Raw genomic sequence first — 23,366 nt, 5'->3', positions numbered from 1 at the left:
ATTGCCTGTGAACTGGGAATGACATCGCTATGTAGTTCATAGTGAGAGATTTAAATAAGACAATGAGTGGGATGAACCGACATCTATTAACTGTCTAAAAAACATCATTACTGTGGAATTTAGGGTACATGTAGAGGCACTCATTCATTAAAAAGAATACATGTTTATGACAGAAAAAGAAGACATGATGGGCATAGCTAAGTTTCAGGTAGAAAGATTTTTTTTTTTTTAATTTCAATCTACATTTGAGATGATTTTTTTTTTTAATTTTTAGGAGTGTACATAAACACCATTCCCACCACCAAAAGACTGTGTCCCATCCCATCCCACCCCCCTGCCCCATGAAGCTGAAGATCTACCCTCACTCTCAATCCAGGGTTTTTACTTTGGTGCCCTTCTCCAAATTTAGTCAAATCCTGCTTTTAGTTTTTCTGTTATTCTTTCTCAATTTCTGTTTATGAGTGGGATCATCCCATACTCATTTGAGATGATTTTTTATTTACTTTTGCAACCAGGGTTATCTGTAGGGCTCAGTGCTTGCACGACAACTTACTGACTATATATATATATATATCCTCACCCCTTTCTATCTTTCCTGTTAGAGACAGAGAAAAATGGGGTGGGAGGCAAAGAGACAGAGAGAGAGAGAGAGAGAGAGAGAGAGAGAGATATGCAGCAATGTTTTACCACTTGTGAAGCATCCCTTCCTGAAGGTGGGGACCAGGGGCTTGAACTAGGGTTCTGGCTCAAAGTAATGTGTGTGCTCTACCAAGTATGCCACTGCCAGGCCCTGAGATAGGAAGTTCTTTACTGAGGCTTTCTGTGTTCTAGGTTAAGAATAAGGCAAGGTCTGGGGCTGAGAGAGAGTTTATCACATTGAACATGTGCCTGGTCAAGTGTATGGCTCAGGCTAGAAGCAGGGCACTACACTGGAAGTACCATGGCACTAAGAGAATTTCTGGTGCTATGATCTCTCTCTGAAAGAAAAATCCAGCAGGGGTACAGTGAAATCATGCATGTGTCCCAGCTCTGAAAATGAATGGAAAAAAAAAAGGTGAGGCCATCTGTCGTTGTTGATAAGGATAGGACTTGAGGACACAGAATCATGTTGAGTCACTGTTCAGTAAACTAGAAAGGATTTCAAGGAGTGAAAACCTGGTGAGTATGCTGAAGAGCCCAAATTCACAGGGCTCTGTGATATCTCCATCAGTGCTCAGTAATCTGGATGCCAGAATGAAGAAAACAAAATGATGGATTATCTCCAGGTCAGGTAAACATGATGAAAGGGTTAGAGGTGAGAGGTTATTTCAGATACTGACAAGAGTGGCTACAGTGATGATTCACTGGTTTTAGGCTAGACAAGAAAGCAAACAAAAAAGATGCTATTTTCAGGAAAAGTAAAAGAACTATTTCTAGTTAGCATGCAGGGTTAGATATTGGGGTTATTACTGGGAGCATGACAGCTAAGCTCTAGCCATTATATATCTTGCAGGCTAAGATGTAAGTTGTAAAATTAAGCAATTAAGAGTGATGGAGACTAGTAGCTTATGTAAGGGGCTCCTACAGAGATACTGGAGTTACATGGGACCAAAACACTAGAATTATAAATCAAGATCACATTCAAAGGGCAAACAGAGAAATTAGTCATCACTATGGTGGCCATTATATTAAGATTTTAAATACATCTTACTATGCTAGCATGCAGTGTACTTAAGTTTAAGATTTAGCTAAACGGTGAAATACTGTACCTTTGAACGAAATGTTGGATGAACAAAATAAACAGCCTTTAAATTCCTCTTGTACCTGATACAGAATAAAAAGTATAAGTCACTAAAACTAGTCACTAATATGAACAATGAACTCTTGTGTATATAAGTATATATTGAGAGAAAAAACACTGTTAAACACCTCTAGTTTTCATATTGAATCCTCAGTGAAATGTCAAAAATTTGGAGACTACTTCATTACTTATGGTATTTTTTTTTTCAATTTTGTTTTCTTTATGGGGGGGATACGGTATTTCTTTTACAAGTGATAATTAATATACTTCTTGATTGTTATAGTCACCCATGCATAGAAAAAAGTAAATCCATATTTAGCAAAGACACTGGTGCCATTTTTTATAGGATGCTAGGCTCTCTGGTATATATTGTAAATTAATAAACAGAGGGTGGGGGATAAAGCATAGTGGTTATTCAAAAAGACTCATGTCTGAGTTTCCAAAGTCCCAGGCTCAATCCCCTGCACCACCATAATCCAAAGGTGAACAGTGTTCTGGGAAAATAAAATGGTCATTGTCTCAAATGAAATACTGTTTATGAATTCTGATGAGTATACCAACACATTATATAAACAGAAGATAGTATTATAAATGTTTTATTTGCAAAGATTGGTAATGAAACCAGTCCTTTCTCAAGGTATTAATTTTTATAGAGTTGAGGATCTCATGCATGCTCTCCAGGTCCACTGTTCCCAGGTCACCTTTTTACAATGAATTATTAACAAAACAGAGAGAGGAGAGCAAGAACCAGTACATTAGTCTAGCACATGAGATGTAGGGATTGAACTTGGGGCCTCATGTTTGAGTCTATGGTTTATCTGCTGTTTCACCTCCTGGGCTGTGCCCAGGCCACATTTTATTCAGAAGACCAGAGACAGTGAAGTAAAAAGAAGAGACACCACAGAACTGGAGCTTTCCCAGTGCTAATGTAACCCCCATGTGGTGTCAGGGCTTGAACCTGAGGCTGCAAGCATGCAAGGTACATATTCTAGCCAATCAGCTACATCTCCAGCCCCTTTCCAACATTTTTTTGAAGTAGTAAAGCTCATTATGAATTCAGTTAAATGCAAAAGGCAAGTTTAGGAGGGCCTCCGATTATCAAATTATTTAGCTCTTGTTAATAAGAAATCTGTTCCACAAAATATCCTTTCGCAAAATACATAGTAATTTCTGTCTCTGCTTAATATTAAGAAAGTAAAAGGCTATTTCCCCTCCTCAAAACTGGCAAAAGAAAAACAAAAACACAACTAACTTGATATCAACAACATCGTAGAGTTTCTTTAGAAAGTCGGAGTCCAAGTGATTGTATTCGCTGGTCAGTGTGTGAAAATACACTAATACATATTCCTTCACAGCAATGTGATCCATTACATGGATAAAATATAAGAGAGCCTAAAAGAAAAGTAATAAAGGTACAGATAATTCTGTCAGAAGTCTATTTCCAAGAGAGAGGAAATAGCCAAAAGATTAATCTATGCCTAAAACATGGTATACACACACACACACACACACACACACACACACACACACACACACACACACACACGGCAAAACCTCTATTAGCTTTAAAAAGATCTTTTGGAAACATGCAACTTGGTAGTGATTAATAATTCTAATAAATGCTGTAAGACATTAATCTCCCAATAAATAAAAAAATTCTCATAAATGATACAGTACAGTTTTTTTTTTTGTCTTGTTATAAGTAATGGAGAAGAACATTTGTCTCTACACTCTTCAAGTAATTCTTCTTTATATCTGAGAGTTCTTTGGCCTGCCCAAAGATTAAAATCATTAAAAAAAAACTTTCTTGATGTTTAATTGTGCTGCAAGTCTCTTCCTGAGCTTACTGAAAGTATCTGCAGTTCCTACTGAACTAGACTCATGTATCAAGAGTAGCAATAGAAGAATGTGAGTGGTGTCTCATATGGTTTCATTTTCAGAACCAATTTTTTTTTTTTAAGTATCTTTAACTGTGAACTGAGTAGGGAAATGAATGAGTCTTAAGTTAATAAATAACATGAAAAAAATGAAGGTCAGGGAAGATACAAATTAAAATATTACATTCCCTACTATTTACATAATAACACAAACATTGCTTTATACTACTTGACTTTTTAATCGTAATTTTAAGGATGGCAGGGCATTACATTTGTGGATGCACCATACCTACCTGCTAGGAGTTATGTTAGAATTTTGTGTTAGCACCAATGAGTCAGCAAGCAACATGACAGGCCTAGTACTGTCACAATTATTTTGCATCCAAACATCTGCGACCAGGAATCGAAGGGCTTAGCTGGAAGCATTTGCCTACTTTTGCACAATTGCATTTTATCTTTAAATTATGTGCAATTTTTACACTTGAAGGTATATATATTTTTTAGATTAATTCTTTTTTTCATAATTTAAAAAAATTTATTCCCTTTTTGTTGCCCTTGTTTTATTGTTGTAGCTATTATTGTTGTTATTTATGTCACTATTGTTGTATAGGACAGAGAGAAATGTAGAGAGAAGGGGAAGACAGAGAGGAGGAGAAAAAGACAGACACCTGCAGACCTGCTTCAAGGCTTGTGAAGTGACTCCCCTGTAGGTGGGGAGCTGGGGACTCAAACTGGGATCCTTATACCGGTCCTTGCACTTTGTGCCACCTGCCCTTAACCCGCTGTGCTACAGCCCGACTTCCTAAAGTATATTTTTAAAAACATATTTTACTTTTTTTTCTGTTTCATTTATTTTATTTTATTTTACCAGAGCACTGCTCATTTTTGGCTCATGGTAGTGAGGAGATTGAACCCAGGACTATGGAGCTTTAGGCATCAGTCTGTTTGCATAACTATTATGCTACCCCTCACACCTTTATTTATTTCATTTTAATTTGAATTTTTTTATTTATTCCCTTTTGTTGCCCTTGTTGTTTTATTGTTATTGTTATTGATGTTGCTGTTGGACAGGACAGAGAGAAATGGAGAGAGGAGGGGAAGACAGAGAGGAGGAGAGAAAGACACCCGCAGACCTGCTTTACCACCTGTGAAGCGACTCCCCTGCAGGTAGGGAGCTGGGGGCTTGAACCAGGATCCTTAGGGCGGTCCTTGTGCTACCGCCTGACTCCCTATTTATTTTGTTTTTAATGACAAAGAGATACAAAGGAAAAGAGGGGTGTGTGTGTGTGTGTGTGTGTGTGTGTGTGTGTGTACTGGAGAGGAGGAAAGGAGGGATGAAGAAAAGAAGGGAGAGAAAAAAAAAGAGGGGGGGCAGCAGTACATACTGCTCAGCTCTAGTTTATGGTGGTGCTGGGGATCAAACCTGGGACCTCAGAGCTTCAGGCATGAAAGCCTTTTGTATAAAGCATTATGCTATCTCCCCAGTTCAGTACTTTATAAAAAATTTTTTAAAACTGTGGTGAAGAACTATTTATTATCTATTAGTTGATTTATCCTTTGCAAAATTAAATAGTTTTCCTAGGAAAAATAGATGTCCTTGACAATTTCAGGGACTGACTACAGCTACTTGCATAACCTGAATTCCTTACTTAGTACAAATTTCAGGAATGAAAGTACTAGATCAATGAGTGTGACCACTTCCACAATTTATCACTGATGACTAGATTATTATTTTAAAAGTTCTAATTAATTTTGAAGGTGAAAAGAGCTCATTTTAGTAACTCTTTTCTTAAATTAATATTTAGGTTACAATGTTCCTTAATTTGGATTTATCAATTATAACATTTCTTATGAAATTAAGCCTCGTAATTATTTCTGATTTCTCCTTTCAGGTAGACCCTGAGAAGTTATTTTTTTTCTTTTCTCAAGAAAGGTGGAATATGATTGTTAGCTTAATTATAGAGTGACCCCAACCCCAAAACTTGCCAGTTTCGAGTTCAAAATAAAGCAGCTGCACTTTGGTAGATCGTATTTCGGTATCCCAGCGTTTTTGTTTTGCCTACAGGCCAAAACCAGATCCTTCTCTTACTGAAATGATTCATGTCAATTCACAGACCAGGACTGCTACTCCGTCAAAATACTTACTTCTGTTTCATCTCATGTTCTAAACCCAGATTTCCAGTCCATAGCCTACTCATCTTTAAAATAAACATTATTTGTAGACCAGAGTCACTTAGGGCTTACCTTGTCCATATCTATGAGGGTTACAGGAATGTTTCTTCCAACTACCACCATCACTGTGCGACCACAGTTATCAACACCTACAAAAAGAAAATACAATCAACACCCAGACACTATTCCAAGAGCATGTTTTGTCCCGGGCTTTTATCTTAAAAACACATCCCAGGCAAATGTAATAAAATGTAAAATAAAAGACTGAAAAACAGATTTCTTTTACAATGTAGAAAACAATAGTCTCTTTTACTTTCATGAGATTCTGATGGCAGTCCTTACTTTTGAGATAAGGTATTTTAAGTCAGGGACAGCCAAAACTAAGCTTACAAGTCAAAGATCCTTTCAAAAACAGCTTTTGTTTAAACTTACTCTAACTACTAATAATACTGAGATCCAGGAAAAACTAAATGAAATCCAAATCTGAAAATTAAGAAGTAAAGACCTACAACAGAAAAAGTAGTAATATGAAGAAAAAGTAGTAACATAACAATTTTGACCCCTCATTTTTAATTATTTATATAAGGTTTGAATTTTTATAGCAAGTATAGGGTACTTTTGAAATGAAAAATAAATTAAAATCTAAGAAGGGCAAGAAGAAGAAATGAAGCTGGCAAATGTAGAATAGTAAGTTAAAAATTTTTATAGATTGAAATGTTATTTTAAAGATTTGATGATAATCAATAACTATCCTCATTAATGCAAAGAATATATTCATGGATAAAGTGGACAAAACCAGAGAAAAATAAAGCTTCCAATATTAAGCTAAATAAATATTACAATATCCTTCAGCTCACCTGTTTGGTATAAAGCTTTTAAAGAAGCAATATCAGAAAGATCCTCAGATCTTGCTTGACATAACCAGCGATTGTAACTAGAGAAATAACGGATACAAGTGTTATATCAAACACATGTAACTTAAAATCACAAATGAAAATTGTTGGTATCTATCTCTGTTCCTAAAGAACTGATGTTTTACTAAAATAAAGTATATTAGTAGAGTTCATCATTCTATGTAGAATTTCTATTACATATCATTAACAAATACAAATAATTACTGATCAAGGAAGGTGTCTATAATATATGATATTCACCAATTCAACAAATAATCATTGAGTGTTTCCTGAAAATAGGTTTTAAGAGCACTAAAATGAATGGACATGATCACTGTTCCTCATGAGTTTTTCCTTTCAGAAGAAAAATAAATGTTGACTAGGAGAGACAGCATAATGGTTATACAAACAGATTCTCATGCTTAAGGCTCTAAGGCCCCAAGTTCAATTCCCTGTACCACCATAAACCGGAGTGGTTTGGTAAAAAAATAAAATAAAATAGAGTAAAATAGAATAAAATAAAAACTGTTGTTCTTGTTACATGGGCCCATAAAGAATCTAGGTAATTTTGTTATGGGAGCCAAGCACATTTAATGGCTGGTTCACTGAACTTGACTGTTCTGATACTCATATACCAGATCACTGGTACTGTAGAAGGCTTTGGCTATATTTGTTAAACCTACAAAAAATGCTGATCACCACAAAGAGGGGATATGATCGACAAAAAGCTGAGTTAATCTTAGCATTATCTACCAACTAATGGTAGAGTTGATATTTCCTCAGGTTTCCAGATCTCTGCAATGACTAGTACTTCTCTTCCAGTGCATACAGTTTTCTTAAAATTTGAATTGCTATTTATCTGAGTGGGAAAAAAGCTTTCAAAGCAACAAAATGTATGAAAGCAGCTTTATAACCTAGGAGGTGGCAAAATGGATAAAGCTTTGGACCCTCAATTCTGAGATCCCCAGTTTGATTCTCAGAATTTTTATGTGCCAGAGTGATGCTTACTTCCTCCCTTCCATAACACTTTTCCCAGGTAAGATTCTAAGATTCTTGAGACTCTTTCTTTTCTTCCTCCTCTCCTCCTCCCGACATCCCCCTCCCTCATCCATCTTCTCCTTTTTCTTCTTTCTCTTTCCCTCTCCCTCACTCTTTAGCTCAGCTCTTGCTTATCATGGTTGTGTGGGAATTGAATCAGGGACTTTGGAGTATTTTAAAACATGAGAGTTTTATATAAAAACACGAGAGTATTTTTGCATAAGCTTTCTGCTTTCTTCCCCATCTCCCACCCACCCTTTCCATTGGTAAGTAAATGCATCTTAAAATTGAAAGGTTAAGCAACTTAGAAGCATGCAGGCCATATATAACCACATTCCACACATTAAAAAAAAAAAAAAAAAACCAGGAGAAACTTTGACTCGAATCCTATCACTTTCAGTGTAATCTTGGAAAAGCTGTTTCAACTGTATAGATTTCAGTCAGCAATGGTATTTAAGTCAGACACCTCTTAGCTATAAGGTACAATCATACTACTAGAAACTCTCAACAGGAAGACTGTTACATATGTATTATAATCAGCAAGCACAAGATTGCTCATTTCATAGAAACTGTTATTGGTTGTGAAAAGCATACTTAGTTATTGGGCATCTGCATATTTGGAAACTTGCCCACCTATGCAAAGTCAAAGAGAATCTTTGATGTATAAGTCAAAATAATTGCTTTTAATTTTGGTTTAAGAAATAATTTGAAAGTCAAGAACAGACCTATGTTTTTTGTCATTCTCCCTACTCATATATACTATCCCATTTTCACACGGAGTCATTTACATTTAACCTTCAAATGTACTGTTCTTCTTTGACTTTGTTGTTATTACACTTTAGCTAACTTCATAACAAAGCTGAACAGAATAATCTACCAGGCTTGGAGCTACAGTCACCCCCTCCACCCCGCTGTCCATGGTACATCCATGTGATGCTGAGCATAGAAATCTGAGCTCCACATGCTTTACACACCAAGCCATCTCCCAGGCCCTAGCATAATACTTTTTTTTTAAAAAAAAAATTTATTTATTTATTACCTTTTGTTGCCCTTGTTGTTTTGTTGTTGTAGTTATTATTGTTGTTATTGGTGTCATCGTTGTTGGATAGGACAGAGAGAAATGGAGAGAGGAGGGGAAGGCAGAGAGAGGGAGAGAAAGACAGACAGCTGTAGACCTGCTTCACCGCCTGTGAATTGACACCCCTGCAGGTGGGGGAGCCAGGGGCTCCAACTGAGATCCTTAGGCCGCTCCTTGAGCTTTGTGTCACATGCGCTTAACCTGCTGCGCTACCGCCTGACTCCCAGGATAATACGTTTTAAATATCTAATTAACACTAAACAGCATAGGTTCTCGCACAAAACTGTAGCAGGAATCCAGTAACTACTTGTCAATTTCTATATTCATGAGTTCATTTTTCAAAGATGTAGAAGATAAATGCAGTGGCTACCTCATGAAAGGAACTCAGATCTTTGTTGAATGAGACAATTAACATAAATGTTACACAAGAAATTTTGGTACTTGAGACTAAAACCCCATACTGGACTAGATTAAGACCTATACTGGGTGGGGGTAGATAGCATAATGGCTATGCAAAAAGACTCTCATGCTTGAGGCTCCGAAGCCCCAGGTTCAATTCCCCACACCACCATGAGCCAGAACTGAGCTCACTTTCCTGCATGCGTCTCTCAAGTCATACCAACTGATACTGCATCTGCTGATCCCAACTTAATCAATGCAACCAGTACCACCTCAGCATGCTTCACTTTGGACTGTGTCCAGAGACATCAGGTGTGGAATATTAAACTCTTCAGCTTCATTGCTCTGGTGAGACTGTTCCTAGCTCACAGGGCTCCTTAACTCCATATTGAGTGGTGCACTTCTTAACAAAACCTCAAAACCTAGATATAGACCAGGGCATATGTACATGTATCTGTAAGTTAGAGGAAAATATATACCTTAAAGAAAAGTACACAATAATTTGCAATGACTCAAAAAATGAAGAAAGTAGAAAGAACTAAAAAGATACCTTAAAGTACCTAATGAAATAGTTTCTACTTAAATCCAGATATCCTCCTCACCTACCTCCTATTACATGTCCCTCAGTCACTTCAAAGCTAACCTTGTCAGACAAAGTAAGGACTACAAAAGCTGAATAAGGGTAAGAGACAAGCATACTTTAATGATGACTCTTTAGTCACTACCTGGGGCCCTCGTCAGGGAGTCCTGCACAGACATGAGGGGCCTAGACCTCTAACAGATCCCTTGCCACTGTTACTGGTCATCTCCATCAGGGACAACATAATGGACCCCTCTGTAGGCCCCTATAGGATCTTGTCTTCAATGTGGATCAATAATAGTAGGGAATGTTCCATTCTGGGAAGGGAGGTTGGACAACATACTCTACCACTCGTAGATGGTAGGTAGAAGATGGGTCCTGAAATTAGTGCAGCCTGGAATATTCCTAGCTGTGACCACAGAATGTGAGCCCAGACCTACAGGGATGCAGAGGCTACAGAGGCTCCTGTGCTGAACATGGGCCCTAGATCAAACCTGTGGGTTTACAGTCAATAATATTTATATACATTCCCCATATTTGGGAGCCACTCTCTTCCCTGATACAACTTTCTAGCCCTTTTTCCAAATATGACATCATCTCCTCAGACAATAACCTGGGTCCACCTGCATATTAGATGTCAGGCACAGGTAAAAACAAGTAAAGTCTTGGGTACTCTGGAATATACCTAAAACAGACCTAGGTTTTTCCAAACGGAGACCCCAATCTTCATCTGCCTTAAGGTTCATGATTAGTCAACAATTTGTTCTGCTTTAGATCTTAACTCTTTTTCAGCCACCAGGTTCCAGATGATACCATGATGCCAACTGGACTTCCCTGGGCAGACACCCCACCAATGTGCCCTGAAGCCCTACTTCCCCAGACTACTGCCCTACTAGTAAAAGAGAGAGACAGGCAGGGAGTATGGATCGACTTGCCAATACCCATGTTCAGTGGAGAAGCAGTTACAGAAGCCAGACCTTTCACCTTCACCCCATAATGATCCTGGGTCCATACTCCCACAGGGATGAAGAATAGGAAAGCTATCAAGGGAGGGGATTGGATATGAAACTCTGGGGGTAGGTGACGTATGGAAATGTACCCCTCTTATCCTGTGGTCTTGTCAATGTTTCCATTTTATAAAAAAAAAAAAAAAGATTAAGACCTGTACTATATATGTACTTTACTGCACTTTGTATCTACAATTTAAGCAAACTACTCATGCAATAATTAGTTCAGTATTTCTCTCCTCTGCAGTTAAGCTCCAACCAGGCTGAGACTACATCTGTTCTGCAAGTCACTTTAGTGTCATCTTCTCTCACATGACACTTGGCAGATTAGTCATGACTTCAAACCTATTTGTTGATGAATCAGATAAAAATTTTACTATGAAGAGTTAGAGGTAATTGGAACTTAATTCAACCAAGAACACTAATAAAAAAGAATACAAATAGTTGTAAAATAAGTTTAAGGACTTTAAAAGCTCTAGCTTTGAAAAAGTTTTTCTAATTTGTTCTTTCATTTTTGTAAACTTGAATCTTTTGAAACACATCAGTGTATCAACTGGGTCTGGAAATACTGGCAAGTTAGTGAGTGCTATTATAAAAGGAAAGATCTAATAATCCTACAGCTCATGCATATGATTTATAGATTTTTTTCCCCAAAAAAGAGAAAATTTGAAGACTTATAGGGTAAGTATAACTGAAAAACTACTTCTTCAGAGATTTTTTTTAAAAAAAGATCATTTTCTCACCTTGATTAACCAACATAAGCAACAGAAACCCATACTCTGCATGTGTAAATAGAAGTCTGACTTAAGAAAGACTTAGAAAGAATAAGGGAAATAACTACAATCTGCAATCTTAAACACTTAGGACATATCATATGTCAAATATATATATTACATGTTTTTCAAAAATTAGTCATCTATTCTCTAGTATTTAGGTCCTACAACACTTTTGTGACTTAGTTTTTTTTTTTTCCCCCTCTCCCTTCAACCAGGGTTGTAACTGGTGCTTAGTGTCTGCATGACACTACTGCTTTAGGTATACTTTTTCTTTCCTTTTCCTGTAGACAGAGGGTTAAAGACAGAGAAAGAGAAAGGAACAGACAGACAGAGAAGGAGAGACACTAAAGCACTGGTCATGAAGCTTCCCCCTGGAGATGCTTCCATATGGAAACCCCAGGGTTCAAACGCAGGTCCTTATAGTTGGTAACACGTATGCTCCACTGAGTGAGTCATAAAAATTGATACAGATCCGAGAGACTTTCTACTTATTATGTCATTTATATCTACTAGTATTTACTATTAGATTAGATTAAGATTAGATTATTAATTAACTAGATTAAGAATAGATTTTAAATTATTAATTTAAAAGCAATCAAACATATGAGCTTTGTTTTTATGGAAAAATTGTATTAAGAGAAAAGTATTACATTCTTTCACAATTCTGCAAATTTTTAAAATTTCTGTTCAATTCTCATATCTACTTCTGCATTTTATCTACTGCAATATTACATACAAATTGACTCAGGGACGCTCCACTGAACATTTACAACAAAATGAAAACTAAGTCTTAGTAACATTAAGGGGATCTGAGGCCAAATAGTATGATAATCAATACTCCAGACCAAGAAGCATCCAAATTACATCATGAGTTAATCATGATGTGAGAAAAAAATCAAACAAATATAGGTGTCAAAAGCTTCATCTTATGGAGAAGCTCAGTCACCATATTTGAAGGAAAATGTTTGCCAGGTGATTTAGACATGGTTGAGCTTAGAAACCAATGACTGCCATTTCATCATGACTGCCTTTGAAGAAGTTGTTAATTGGTGCCCCCTAGTGTTTAATAATAAGATTCTGTTTTTAAAATAACTGCAAGCTTAGACTGAGAGGGACACAGAGGTTACAGAGGCTCCTGTGCTAAATATGAATAGATTTAGGCCCTAGGTCAGATCAATGGGGTTAACAGCTAATGGTATTTATATACCTTCTTCATATTCTGGAGTTACTCTCCCCTAATCCGGCTTTCTAGTCCTATTCTCAACTCTGACACCATCTTCCCAGATAATACTTTTAGTTCACCTGCATCTTAGCTGTTAAGCTCAGGCAAAAATTACTAAAATCATAGGTCACATGGAACATACCTAATATAGACTTCCTAGTTTCTTTCCACACAAAGACACCTGGATTCATTTGACCTTTGAATTCCTGTTTATTGAACAACTTTACTGCCTTCCAGCCAGCAAGTTGCAGATGCTACCATGACATTATCCTGACTTCCCTGGGCAGACACCCTCACCAATGTGTCCTTGAACCTCACTTCTCCAGAGCCTTACCCAACTAAAGAAATATAGAAACAGGCCTGGAGGTATGGATCTGCCAACATCTTTCCAGTGTAGAAACAATTTCAGAAGCCAGACTTCCCACCTTCTATACCTCATAAAGAATTTGGTTCATACTCCCAGAAAGGGATAAAGAATAGGGGAACTTGGGGGGGGGGGGATTCGGGCAGTAGTGCAGCAGGTTAAGCGCAGGTGGCACAAAGCACAAGGACCTGCGTAAGGATCCCGGTTCGAGCCCCCAGCTCCCCACCTACAGGGGAGTCGCTTCACAGGTAGTGAAGCAGGTCTGTAGGTGTCTATCTTTCTCTCTCCCTCTTTGTCTCCCCCTCCTCTCTCCATTTCTCTCTGTCCTATCCAACAACGATGAAAACAATAACTACAACAATAAAACAATAAGGACAACAAATAAATAAAGGAATAAATAAATAAATAAATTTAAAAAAAGAATAGGGGCACTTACAACGGGAGGGGAAGGGACATGGAACTCTAGTGATGGGAACTGTGTAGTTATATCCCTGTTATCTTACAATCTTTAATTATTATTAAAGGGCTAATAAAAATTTAAAAAAATGAAATCAAAATAAAGTGGAGAACGCCCCACACCTATGGACATCTAATCTTTGATAAGGGGACCCAAAGGATTAAATGGAAAAAGGAGGCTCTCTTCAATAAATGGTGCTGGGAAAACTGGGTTGTAACATGCAGAAGAATGAAATTGAACCACTTTATCTCACCAGAAACAAAAAACAACTCCAAATGGACCAAAGACCTAGATGTCAGACCAGAAACAATCAAATACTTAGAGGAAAACATTGGTAAAACAGTTTCCCACCTACACCTCAAGGACATCTTTGATGAATCAAACCCAATTACAAGGAAGACTAAAGCAGAAACAAAACAATGGGACTACATCAAATTGAAAAGCTTCTGCACAGCCAAAGAAACTATCACACAAACAAAGAGACCCCTCACAGAATGGCAGAAGATCTTCACATGCCATACATCAGACAAGAAACTAATCACCAAAATATATAAAGAGCTCAGCAAACTTAGCACCAAAAAAGCAAATGACCCCATCCAAAAATGGGCAGAGGATATGAACAAAACAATCACTACAGAGGAGATCCAAAAGGCTAACAAACATATGAAAAACTGCTCTAGGTCACTGATTGTCAGAGAAATGTAAATGAAGACAACACTAAGATACCACCTCACTCCTGTAAGAATGGCATACATCAAAAAGGACAGCAGCAACAAATGCTGGAGAGGTTGTGGGGACAGAGGAGCCCTTCTACACTGCTGGTGGGAATGTAAATTGGTACAGCCTCTGTGGAGAGCAGTCTGGAAAACTGTCACAAGGCTAGACATGGACCTTCCATATGATCCAGTAATACCTCTCCTGGGGTTATACCCCAAGGACTCCATAACCCCCAACCAAAAAGAGGTGTGTACTCCTATGTTCATAGCAGCACAATTCATAATAGCTAAAACCTGGAAGCAACCCAGATGCCCAACAATAGATGAGTGGCTGAGAAAGCTGTGGTATATATACACAATGGAATACTATGCAGCTATCAAGAACAATGAACCCACCTTCTCTGACCCATCTTGGACAGAGCTAGAGGGAATTATGTTAAGTGAGCTAAGTCAGAAAGATAAAGATGAGTATGGGATGATCCCACTCATCAACAGAAGTTGAGGAAGAAGATCTGAAAGGGAAACTAAAAGCAGGACCTGACCAAATTGTAAGTAGGGCACCAAAGTAAAAACCCTGTAGTGAGGGGTAGACATGCAGCTTCCTGGGCCAGTGGGGGGTGGTAGTGGGTGGAGGGATGGGTCACAGTCTTTTGGTGGTGGGAATGGTGTTTATGTACACTCCTAGTAAAATGTAGTCATAGAAATCACTAGTTAATTAATATGAGAGGGGGAAAATTAATTGTATGTCTTGAAGGTTTTCAAAACACAAACTGAATCTTTTTAATATATAGGCTGTGTAATTGATATGCAGACTCTCTCAAAAGCCTATACCAAGTAGATTAGAAGCAACCAATAGCACAGCTATATACAAGATACTGGGTACTGTACAGCAAACCCTAACAAAAGGACTTTTCAAAGTTAACCCAATTACCAATTAATGTGATGATAACATTAACTATCGATTGTCTTTTGGAACCCTAAGACAGCAGGAACCTCACATCTCCACTGTAGAGCCTCTACTTCCCCCAGTCCTGGAACCCTTGGATATGGCCCACTTTCCCGTATACCTCTCCCAATCCATATCAAATAATATTGCATCTGCCGATCACAACCTAACCAATGCAACAATGGCCACCTCAACATGCTTCACTTCAGACTGTGTCCAGAGACTTCACGTGTGGAATGACAACCCTTCAGCTTCATTACTCGGGTGAGACCTTTCCTTTCATAGTATACTCTAATTCCATCTCAGGTGGTTCACTTTCTAACAAAGTCACAAAACCTAGATATACACCAGTTTCTGAGAGAGAACATATGTTCACACGTATCCATAAACTACTGCAAAATATATACCTGAAAGCAGAAGTACACTAGAGTTTGCCGTGAGTACCCCCCTAACACTTCCTCTCCACTATTCCAAGCTTTGGGTCCATGATTGCTCAACAATTTGTTTGGCTTCGTATGTTAACTCTCTTCTCAGTCACCAGGTTCCAGATGTCATCAGGATGCCGGCCAGGCTTCCCTGGACTGAAGACCCCACCAATGTGTCCTGGAGCTCTGCTTCCCCAGAGACCCACCCTACTAGGGAAAGAGAGAGACAGACTGGGAGTATGGACCGACCAGTCAACACCCATGTTCAGCGGGGAAGCAATTACAGAAGCCAGACCTTCTACCTTCTGCAACCCTCAATGACCCTGGGTCCATGCTCCCAGAGGGATAGAGAATGGGAAAGCTATCAGGGGAGGGGGTGGGATATGGAGATGGATGGTGGGAATTGTGTGGAGTTGTACCCCACATACCCTATGGTTTTGTTAATTGATCCTTTCTTAAATAAAAAAAAATAAAATAAAATAAAGTGCAGAACGAGGGAGAAACAAAATCCTAACTCTAGATATCACCTGCTCCCATTTTATAGATGGAGATGACAACAATCAGGAATCATTACAATATAGTGTAATAAATTCTGTGCTGAGCTTTAGGTAGATTCTGGATATGGGAGGGGGAAAAACAATACAAAAAGAACCATCTATTATACAGTGGAGAGATAAATTTTCTGGGGTTGTACTTTCTGAGCTAAAAACTGAAAAATGAGTAGGAAGTGGAGAGTGAGAATATCCACTTAAAAGAAAAGGTAAGTATCAAAGGTAAAAGACAAAACTGTATGGAAGAGAACAGTAGTGGCTAATTAAAAGAATTTCAAGTGCTATGCCTAACAAACTCTTCATAACAATACTATGTAACAGTCCCATGAATTGTTACCTTTCAACCAACCCTGTAAGATAATATATCCCTCCTTTCCCTTAAGCAGCTAGCTTTCCAAGGGCTACCCATACTTGGAAAAGCTTATTCAGGGAGTTCCAGTGGTGTAATTGGTTAGCGCATGGTACTTATATGGAAAAGCTTATTCAGAACTGTTCAAAAAACAGTTGAAAGTAATCCCTGGGCTTATGCGGTCTATGGGATAAATCAGGGAATAATACAACTTAACTTTTATAAAATTCTATAGACTTTATGAGCTTTACCACATACTAGCTGTGATCACTGAAAATTACTTAATTTTGAATTTCTTCATCTATAAAATGGAGGGCAATATCCCATCATCTGGGGCCCTAGTCAGGGAATCCTGGGATTCCCACAGAGATAAGATGGGCCTAGACTTCTTCTTCTTCTTCTTCTTTTTTTTTTTTTAATTTCTTTATTGGGGAATTAATGTTTTACATTCAATAGTAAGTACAATAGTTTGTACATGCATAACATTTCCCAGTTTTCTATTTAACAATACAACACCCCCTTGGTCCTCTGTCATCCTTTTTGGACCTGTATTCTCCCCCCCCCATGCACCCAACCCAGAGTATTTTACTGTGCTGCAGTATGCCAATTCCAGTTCAGGTTCTACTTGTGTTTGCTCTTCTGATCCTGTTTTCAATTTCTGCCTGAGAGTGAGATCTCCCATATTTATCCTTCTGTTTCTGACTTATTTCACTTAACATGAATTCTTCAAGGTCCATCCAAGATTGGCTGAAAACGGTGATGTCACCATTTTTTATAGCTGAGTAGTATTCCATTGTGTATATATACCACAACTTGCTCAGCCACTCATCTGTTGTTGGACACCTGGGTTGCTTCCAGGTTTTGGCTATTACAAATTGTGCTACTAAGAACATATGTGTACATAGATCTTTTTGGATGGGTGTGTTGGGTTCCTTAGGATATATCCCTAGGAGAGGAATTGCAGGGTCATAGGGTAGGTCCATTTCTAGCCTTCTGAGAGTTCTCTAGACTGTTCTCCACAGAGGATGGACCAATTTACATTCCCACAAGCAGTGCAGGTGGGTTCCTTTCTCCCCACACCCTCTCCAGCATTTGCTGCTGTTACCTTTTCTGATGTATGACATTCTCACAGGAGTGAAGTGGCATCTCATTATTGTCTTTATTTGCATTTCTCTGACAATCAGAGACATGGAGAATTTTTTTCATGTGCTTCTCAGCCTTTTGGATCTCTTCTGTGGTGAATATTCTGTCCATATCCTTTCCCCATTTTTGGATGGGGTTATTTGTTTTCTTCTGGTTGAGTCTGGCAAGCTCTTTATATATTCTGGTTATTAACCTCTTGTCTGATGTATGGCATGTAAAGATCTTCTCCCATTCTGTGAAGGGTCTCTTGGTTTAGGTAGTGGTTTCTTTGGCTGTGCAGAAGCTTTTTAATTTGATGTAGTCCCATAGGTTTATGCTTGCCTTAGTCTTTGTAATTGGATTTGTTTCATTGAAAATGCCTGTAAAATGTATGCGGAAAAGAGTTCTGCCAATGTTTTCCTCTAAGGATCTGATAGTTTCTGGTCTAACATCCAAGTCCTTGATCCACTTGGAATTTACTTTTGTATTTGGTGAAATATAGTGGCTCAGTTTCATTCTTCTGCATGTTTCAACCCATTATTTCCAACATCATTTGTTGAAGAGACTCTGCTTTCCCCATTTAATAGTCTGGGTACCTCTGTCAAAGATTAGATGTCCACAGGTGTGGGGGCTTAGTTCTGGGCTCTCAATTCAATTCCACTAGTCAGTGTGTCTATTCATGTTCCAGTACCAAGAAGTTTTGATGACATTGTGATGGGCCTAGACTTCTAACTGATCCCTTTCTCTACCACTGATGGTCATCTCTATCAGGAACAGTATGGACCTACTTGTGGGCCTCTACAGGATATTGCCCTCAGTGTGGAACAACATGGTAGGGACTGCCGCGTTCTTCAAAGGTAGGCCGGGTCAACATACTCTGCCACTTAACTAGTCCTGAAATGAGTGCAGCCAAGAATGTTCCTAGCTATGACCACAGAATGGGAGCTCAGACTGACAGGGATGCAGAGGTTACACAGGTTCCTGTGCTGAATATGGGTCCTAGATCAGATTGATGGGACAGACAACTAATGATATTTATATACTTTTCCCTTATTTGGGAGCTGCTCTCTTCCCTGATTCAGCTTTCTGGTCCTATTTCCAATTTTATCACCTTCTATCCAGACAATACCTCTAACCCACCTGTACGTTAGCTGTCAGGCTCAGGCAAAACCTGGAAAAGTCATGGGCCCCTTGGAATATACCTAAATAGATTCCTAGCTATTTTCAAAATGAAGACCCCAATTCTCATCTGCTATATTCTTACCTTTAGGTTCCTGATTATTAAACAATTTGTTCTGCTTTATATCTTAATGTTTTTCAGTCACCAAGTTGCAGATGCTACCATGACACCAACCTGACTTCCCTGGGCAGACAACCTCATCAATGTGTCCCAGAACCTCATCTTTCCAGAGCCCTGGCCCACTAAGGAAAGACAGCAACTGGCTGGGAGTATGAATTGCAATGCCTGTGTCTAGAGGAGAAACAATTACAGAAGACAGACCTTCCACCTTCTGCACCACATAATGTTCCTGGGTCCCTACTCCTAGAGGGATAAAGAATAGGGAAGCTTCCAATGGAGGGGACAGGATACAGAACTCTGGTAGTGGGAATTATGTGGAATTGTACCCCTCTTATCCAAAGGACTAGTCAATCATAATTAAATCAATTTAAAAAATGATGGACAATGTCATCCTTACTGGACTGTCATGAAAACTAATTAGAACGTATTACAGTTATATCATTTTTTAAAAATATTTATTTTCCCTTTTGTTGCCATTGTTGTTTTATTGTTGTAGTTACTATTGTTGTTATTGATGTTGTCGTTGTTGGATAGGACAGAGAGAAATGGAAAAAGGAGGCGAAGACAGAGAGGAGGAAAGAAAGATAGACACCTGCAGATCTGCTTCACCGCTTGTGAAGTGACTCCCCTGCAGGTGGGGAGTCGGGGGCTTGAACCAGGATCCTTACTCTGGTCCTTGTGCTTCATGTCACGTGTGCTTAACCCACTGTGCTACCGCCTGACTCCCGTTATATCATTTAGCAGATGTAAAACCCCTTTTAGTTGTTTCTGTCCTAATAGTTTAAAGAGAAAGAAGACACTTACTTTCTTTGATGTTGCTTCTGCAGGGCTGCCTCTGACAACTGTCCCTGAAGGATCAGTCTTCTTTGTTTATCAATGTCTCCTTCCATTCTAGCAAAAGCATGAGAACCAATGAAGGAGAGATCAACTCCTAAGCCTTCATCCTCTTCTCCTTCTGAGTTATCTGTAACAACGTTAGCAATAAAGAGTTTTATGACAAAACTTGGCAATTAATGCTGTAAATTATGAAGCTGCTGTAGCATTCCAATTAAACTAGGGATATTTTTTAAGAACAAAATTGTAGATTTAGGCACCCAAAGAACTGATATAATGGATACCTGGATATAATCTTTAAGAAGGTCAAAGCAGAATGTGACTGAAAAAAAAGAAGAGGAAAAAAAACAAACCAGAATCAGCTACATTGTGTGTGTATTTAAAGAATAATTATATTACCAGAACTAATAAAAATGAAATGAACAATTGTTCAACTGAACAAACTGTTCTTAAAAAAATAGGAGCAAATGTTTGAGAGCATCTATCTAGAACTATTTAAGGAGAGAAGAGTTGGTTGCTGACATGCAAACTCTCAATCATCTTGACAGGTAGCACCTGAAGAAAAATGGGTGGACTAGGATTCCCCACTGAATAATCCATATTCAATAAGATACGCTTTGGTTCTAATTTAGCATGCTGGTTTTCTATACTGCTCACACCTATCAATTTCAGCATCATCATTCTGGTTCATAAGAGGTATAGTTCTCACTACAAATAAATAAGCTGATTTCCTGACTTATCCAGATTATTTTAAGGTTTATTTAATATTTTTAAGCTTTTAATAAAGAAAAGCAGGGGGTCGGGCAGTGGCGCAACGGGTTAATCACATACAGTATGAAGTGCAAGGACTGGCACAAAGATCCCGGTTTGAGCCCCCAGCTCCCCACCTGTAAGTTCACTTCACAAGTGGTGGAGCACGCCTATAGGTGTCTATCTTCCTCTCTTCCTCTCTAGCTTCCCCTCCCCCTTCAATTGCTCTCCTATCCAATAAAATGAAAAACCAATCAAACAAAAACCAAGCCTCTTAGCCTACATGGAACTTTGCAAGGCAATGTTACCATTAGAAGATCAACATGGTGAACTACCCAACTGAGATTTCCTCACATCTAATTCACTGTTCAAGTTGTGACAACCCTTCTTCTTCTTCTAGCGTTTGCCCTTCTTCCGTAGCCAGTCAACAGGTCAGGTTGAAAGCTGTCAGGAGCTGCTTGTTGCTGGCTTTGAAAGTGACTGGGATCCATGTGGATTCAGTTTACTTACAAGAAACTGCTTGTGGGCAGAAAAGTCTTTTGCATAGCTACTATGCTCTCTTCCCAGCCTGACAACACTTTTAGAAGCCATTGCTGAAGCTGTTTAAAATGATCAGTGGAGATGTCCTTGACTTGTCTCAATAGTGTTCTGCATGAAACTGTGTCTCCTGAGAGTGAAAATGTTGTTATAGTCAGCTCTGAATCTCTATTGCCTGATAACGTGGTATGGGGATCAAACTCAGGTAGGGCCTCGTGAATGTAATACTGTTGTTGTCACCCCTGGTCCAAGTTTTTATTCTTTTCTTTTTATTTATTTTTTTTTACCAGAGCACTGCTCAGCTCTGGCTTATGGTGGTGTGGGAGAATTGAACCTGGGACTTCAGAGTTTCAGACATGAGAGTCTCTTCGCATAACCATTATGCTACCTACCCCACCCTATTCTTTATTTTTAGAGGAGACAGACACCATAGCAGCACTTCACCCATTTTGTTCTCAAGTGGTACAGAGAATTGAATTCAGAGTCTTATGCATGCCAAATATGAGCTACCTGCTGAGTCACCTCCTGGCTTCAAATATTGAGTTGTCAGAAAAGTCAAAAAGCCGTGGTACACTTTTTGCATAGAAAAACAGAAAAGAAAAAAAACAACATTAAAAATATTTAAGTTAGGGGGTTGAGTGGTAGCTCAGTGGGTTAAGCACACATGGCACAAAGCGCAAGGATAGGAACAGGGATCCTGGTTCGAACTGCTGGTTCCGCACCTGTAGGGAGGTCGCTTCTCAAGTGGTGAAGTGGGTCTGCAGGTGTCTTATCTTTCTCTCCCCCTCTCTAGCTTCCCCTCCTCTCTCAATTTCTCTCTGCCCTATTCAACAACAATGACAGCAATGACAACAACAATAACAATAATAATAAACAACGGCAACAAAAAAAAGGGGGAAAATGGCCTCCAGGAGCAGTGGATTCGTAGTGCAGGTACTGAGCCCCAGCAATGACCTTGGAGGCAAAAAATAAAATAAAATAAAATAAAATAAAATTGGTCTTGGTCTTAGTGACACATGAACAGAGAGCTTCTAAAGGTCAAGTTGAACCTTCCATTATTTTACTTTGTGGTGCTCTATCAGTCCTTTTGCTTCCTGAAGGAGGAAATAAGAGAAGAGCTTACCTTCTGGGGCACCGGGTTTTTCACTTATTCTAATCTGCCGCTCAGGTACCACAGGCTCTCCTTCAGCATTTCCAATATCTGCAGGTAGGTATGGCAATGACCGTCTCTCCTCCCTTAGTGACCTTGGGAAGTACAGAGGTAGCAGCTTTTGGTAAGTAGCCTGCATGAGAAAAGGAAGACCTTCTGTGAAAAATAACAAATGAAGCCAGCATCAGCAGTTCTTCGTGCTGTTCAATACACTGTGAAGACAGCTTCTATCAAGAATGGAGCTTTTACTGCTTCTATTATCAGACTAGAAGTTGTCTGGAATTCTCAATCAGTTCTTGTATTAAAGATCATAGCTGCAGAGAACAATCTGGCTTAGTCTAATGTTTTTACTACTTTACTTCTCATAATTAAGCATTTTTGTTGTTTTTATCAATATAGCATTGTCTTACAACATATAAATGTCAGAAATGCATCACTGTAAAATTAATACTTGCAAATGCACCATCACTAAAATTTTATATTTGCTTGTGTTGAATTATGTCCCTTTCCATTATTAGGCTGTTGTGTTTTGTTTTCTACTTAGGAGTCTCTGTTTATATACAAAGATCCATTCATTCATTCATTCATTCATTCATTGTTGTTGCTGGGGCTTTAAACACTCCAGGTTGACTTTTTCAGATAGAAAAAGACAGAGGGGATGGGGGTATAGCATAATGGTTATGCAAAGAGACTTTCATGCCTGAGGCTCTCAAGTCCCAGGTTCAGCTATGCAAGAAAAGAGACCAAGTAACTGTTGTTAAAAGGTAACCAGACCCTAAGCAATGAGAACAGCTCCCACCCCTTAACCTTGTGACCTCTGCATCTGTGAGAATGCCTTCTGCTCTCAGTCCTGCAGTCTCCTATATAAGCTGTACCTTCTTTTTGTTTGGGGCCCCTTTTTTTTTTAGCTTTGGAATCTCAGTGATTCCTGACTAAGAAAACACTCCAACATAATATATTTCAGTTCTTTCTATGCCTATTCCACCCAAATAAGTTTCTGTTATTGACTATCTCATTTCCTTTCTCGCCATAAGCCAGAGCTG

General features: G+C 38.7%; 1 protein-coding gene across 3 annotated transcripts in view; it reads right to left on the bottom strand.

Annotated features, from left to right (window-relative positions):
- The window catches only part of GDAP2 (ganglioside induced differentiation associated protein 2), a 71,097-nt gene that overhangs the window by 16,097 nt on the left and 31,634 nt on the right, over window positions 1-23,366 (bottom strand). For all 3 annotated transcript variants that reach the window (XM_007534772.3, XM_060201809.1, XM_060201808.1), the window contains 6 exons: window positions 22,297-22,456; window positions 19,857-20,016; window positions 6,687-6,763; window positions 5,902-5,978; window positions 3,033-3,172; window positions 1,749-1,803 (listed from right to left, as the gene is read on the bottom strand). In XM_007534772.3, the coding sequence (XP_007534834.1) occupies window positions 1,749-1,803; window positions 3,033-3,172; window positions 5,902-5,978; window positions 6,687-6,763; window positions 19,857-20,016; window positions 22,297-22,456 (669 nt within the window). The remainder of the gene's footprint in view (window positions 1-1,748; window positions 1,804-3,032; window positions 3,173-5,901; window positions 5,979-6,686; window positions 6,764-19,856; window positions 20,017-22,296; window positions 22,457-23,366) is intronic.

Source organism: Erinaceus europaeus, chromosome 11 (assembly GCF_950295315.1).
Source record: "Erinaceus europaeus chromosome 11, mEriEur2.1, whole genome shotgun sequence".
Classification (NCBI taxonomy): Eukaryota; Metazoa; Chordata; class Mammalia; order Eulipotyphla; family Erinaceidae; genus Erinaceus; species Erinaceus europaeus.
The sequence above is the reverse complement of the archived record's forward strand: the minus strand, read 5'-3'. Positions and strand labels throughout refer to the sequence as shown.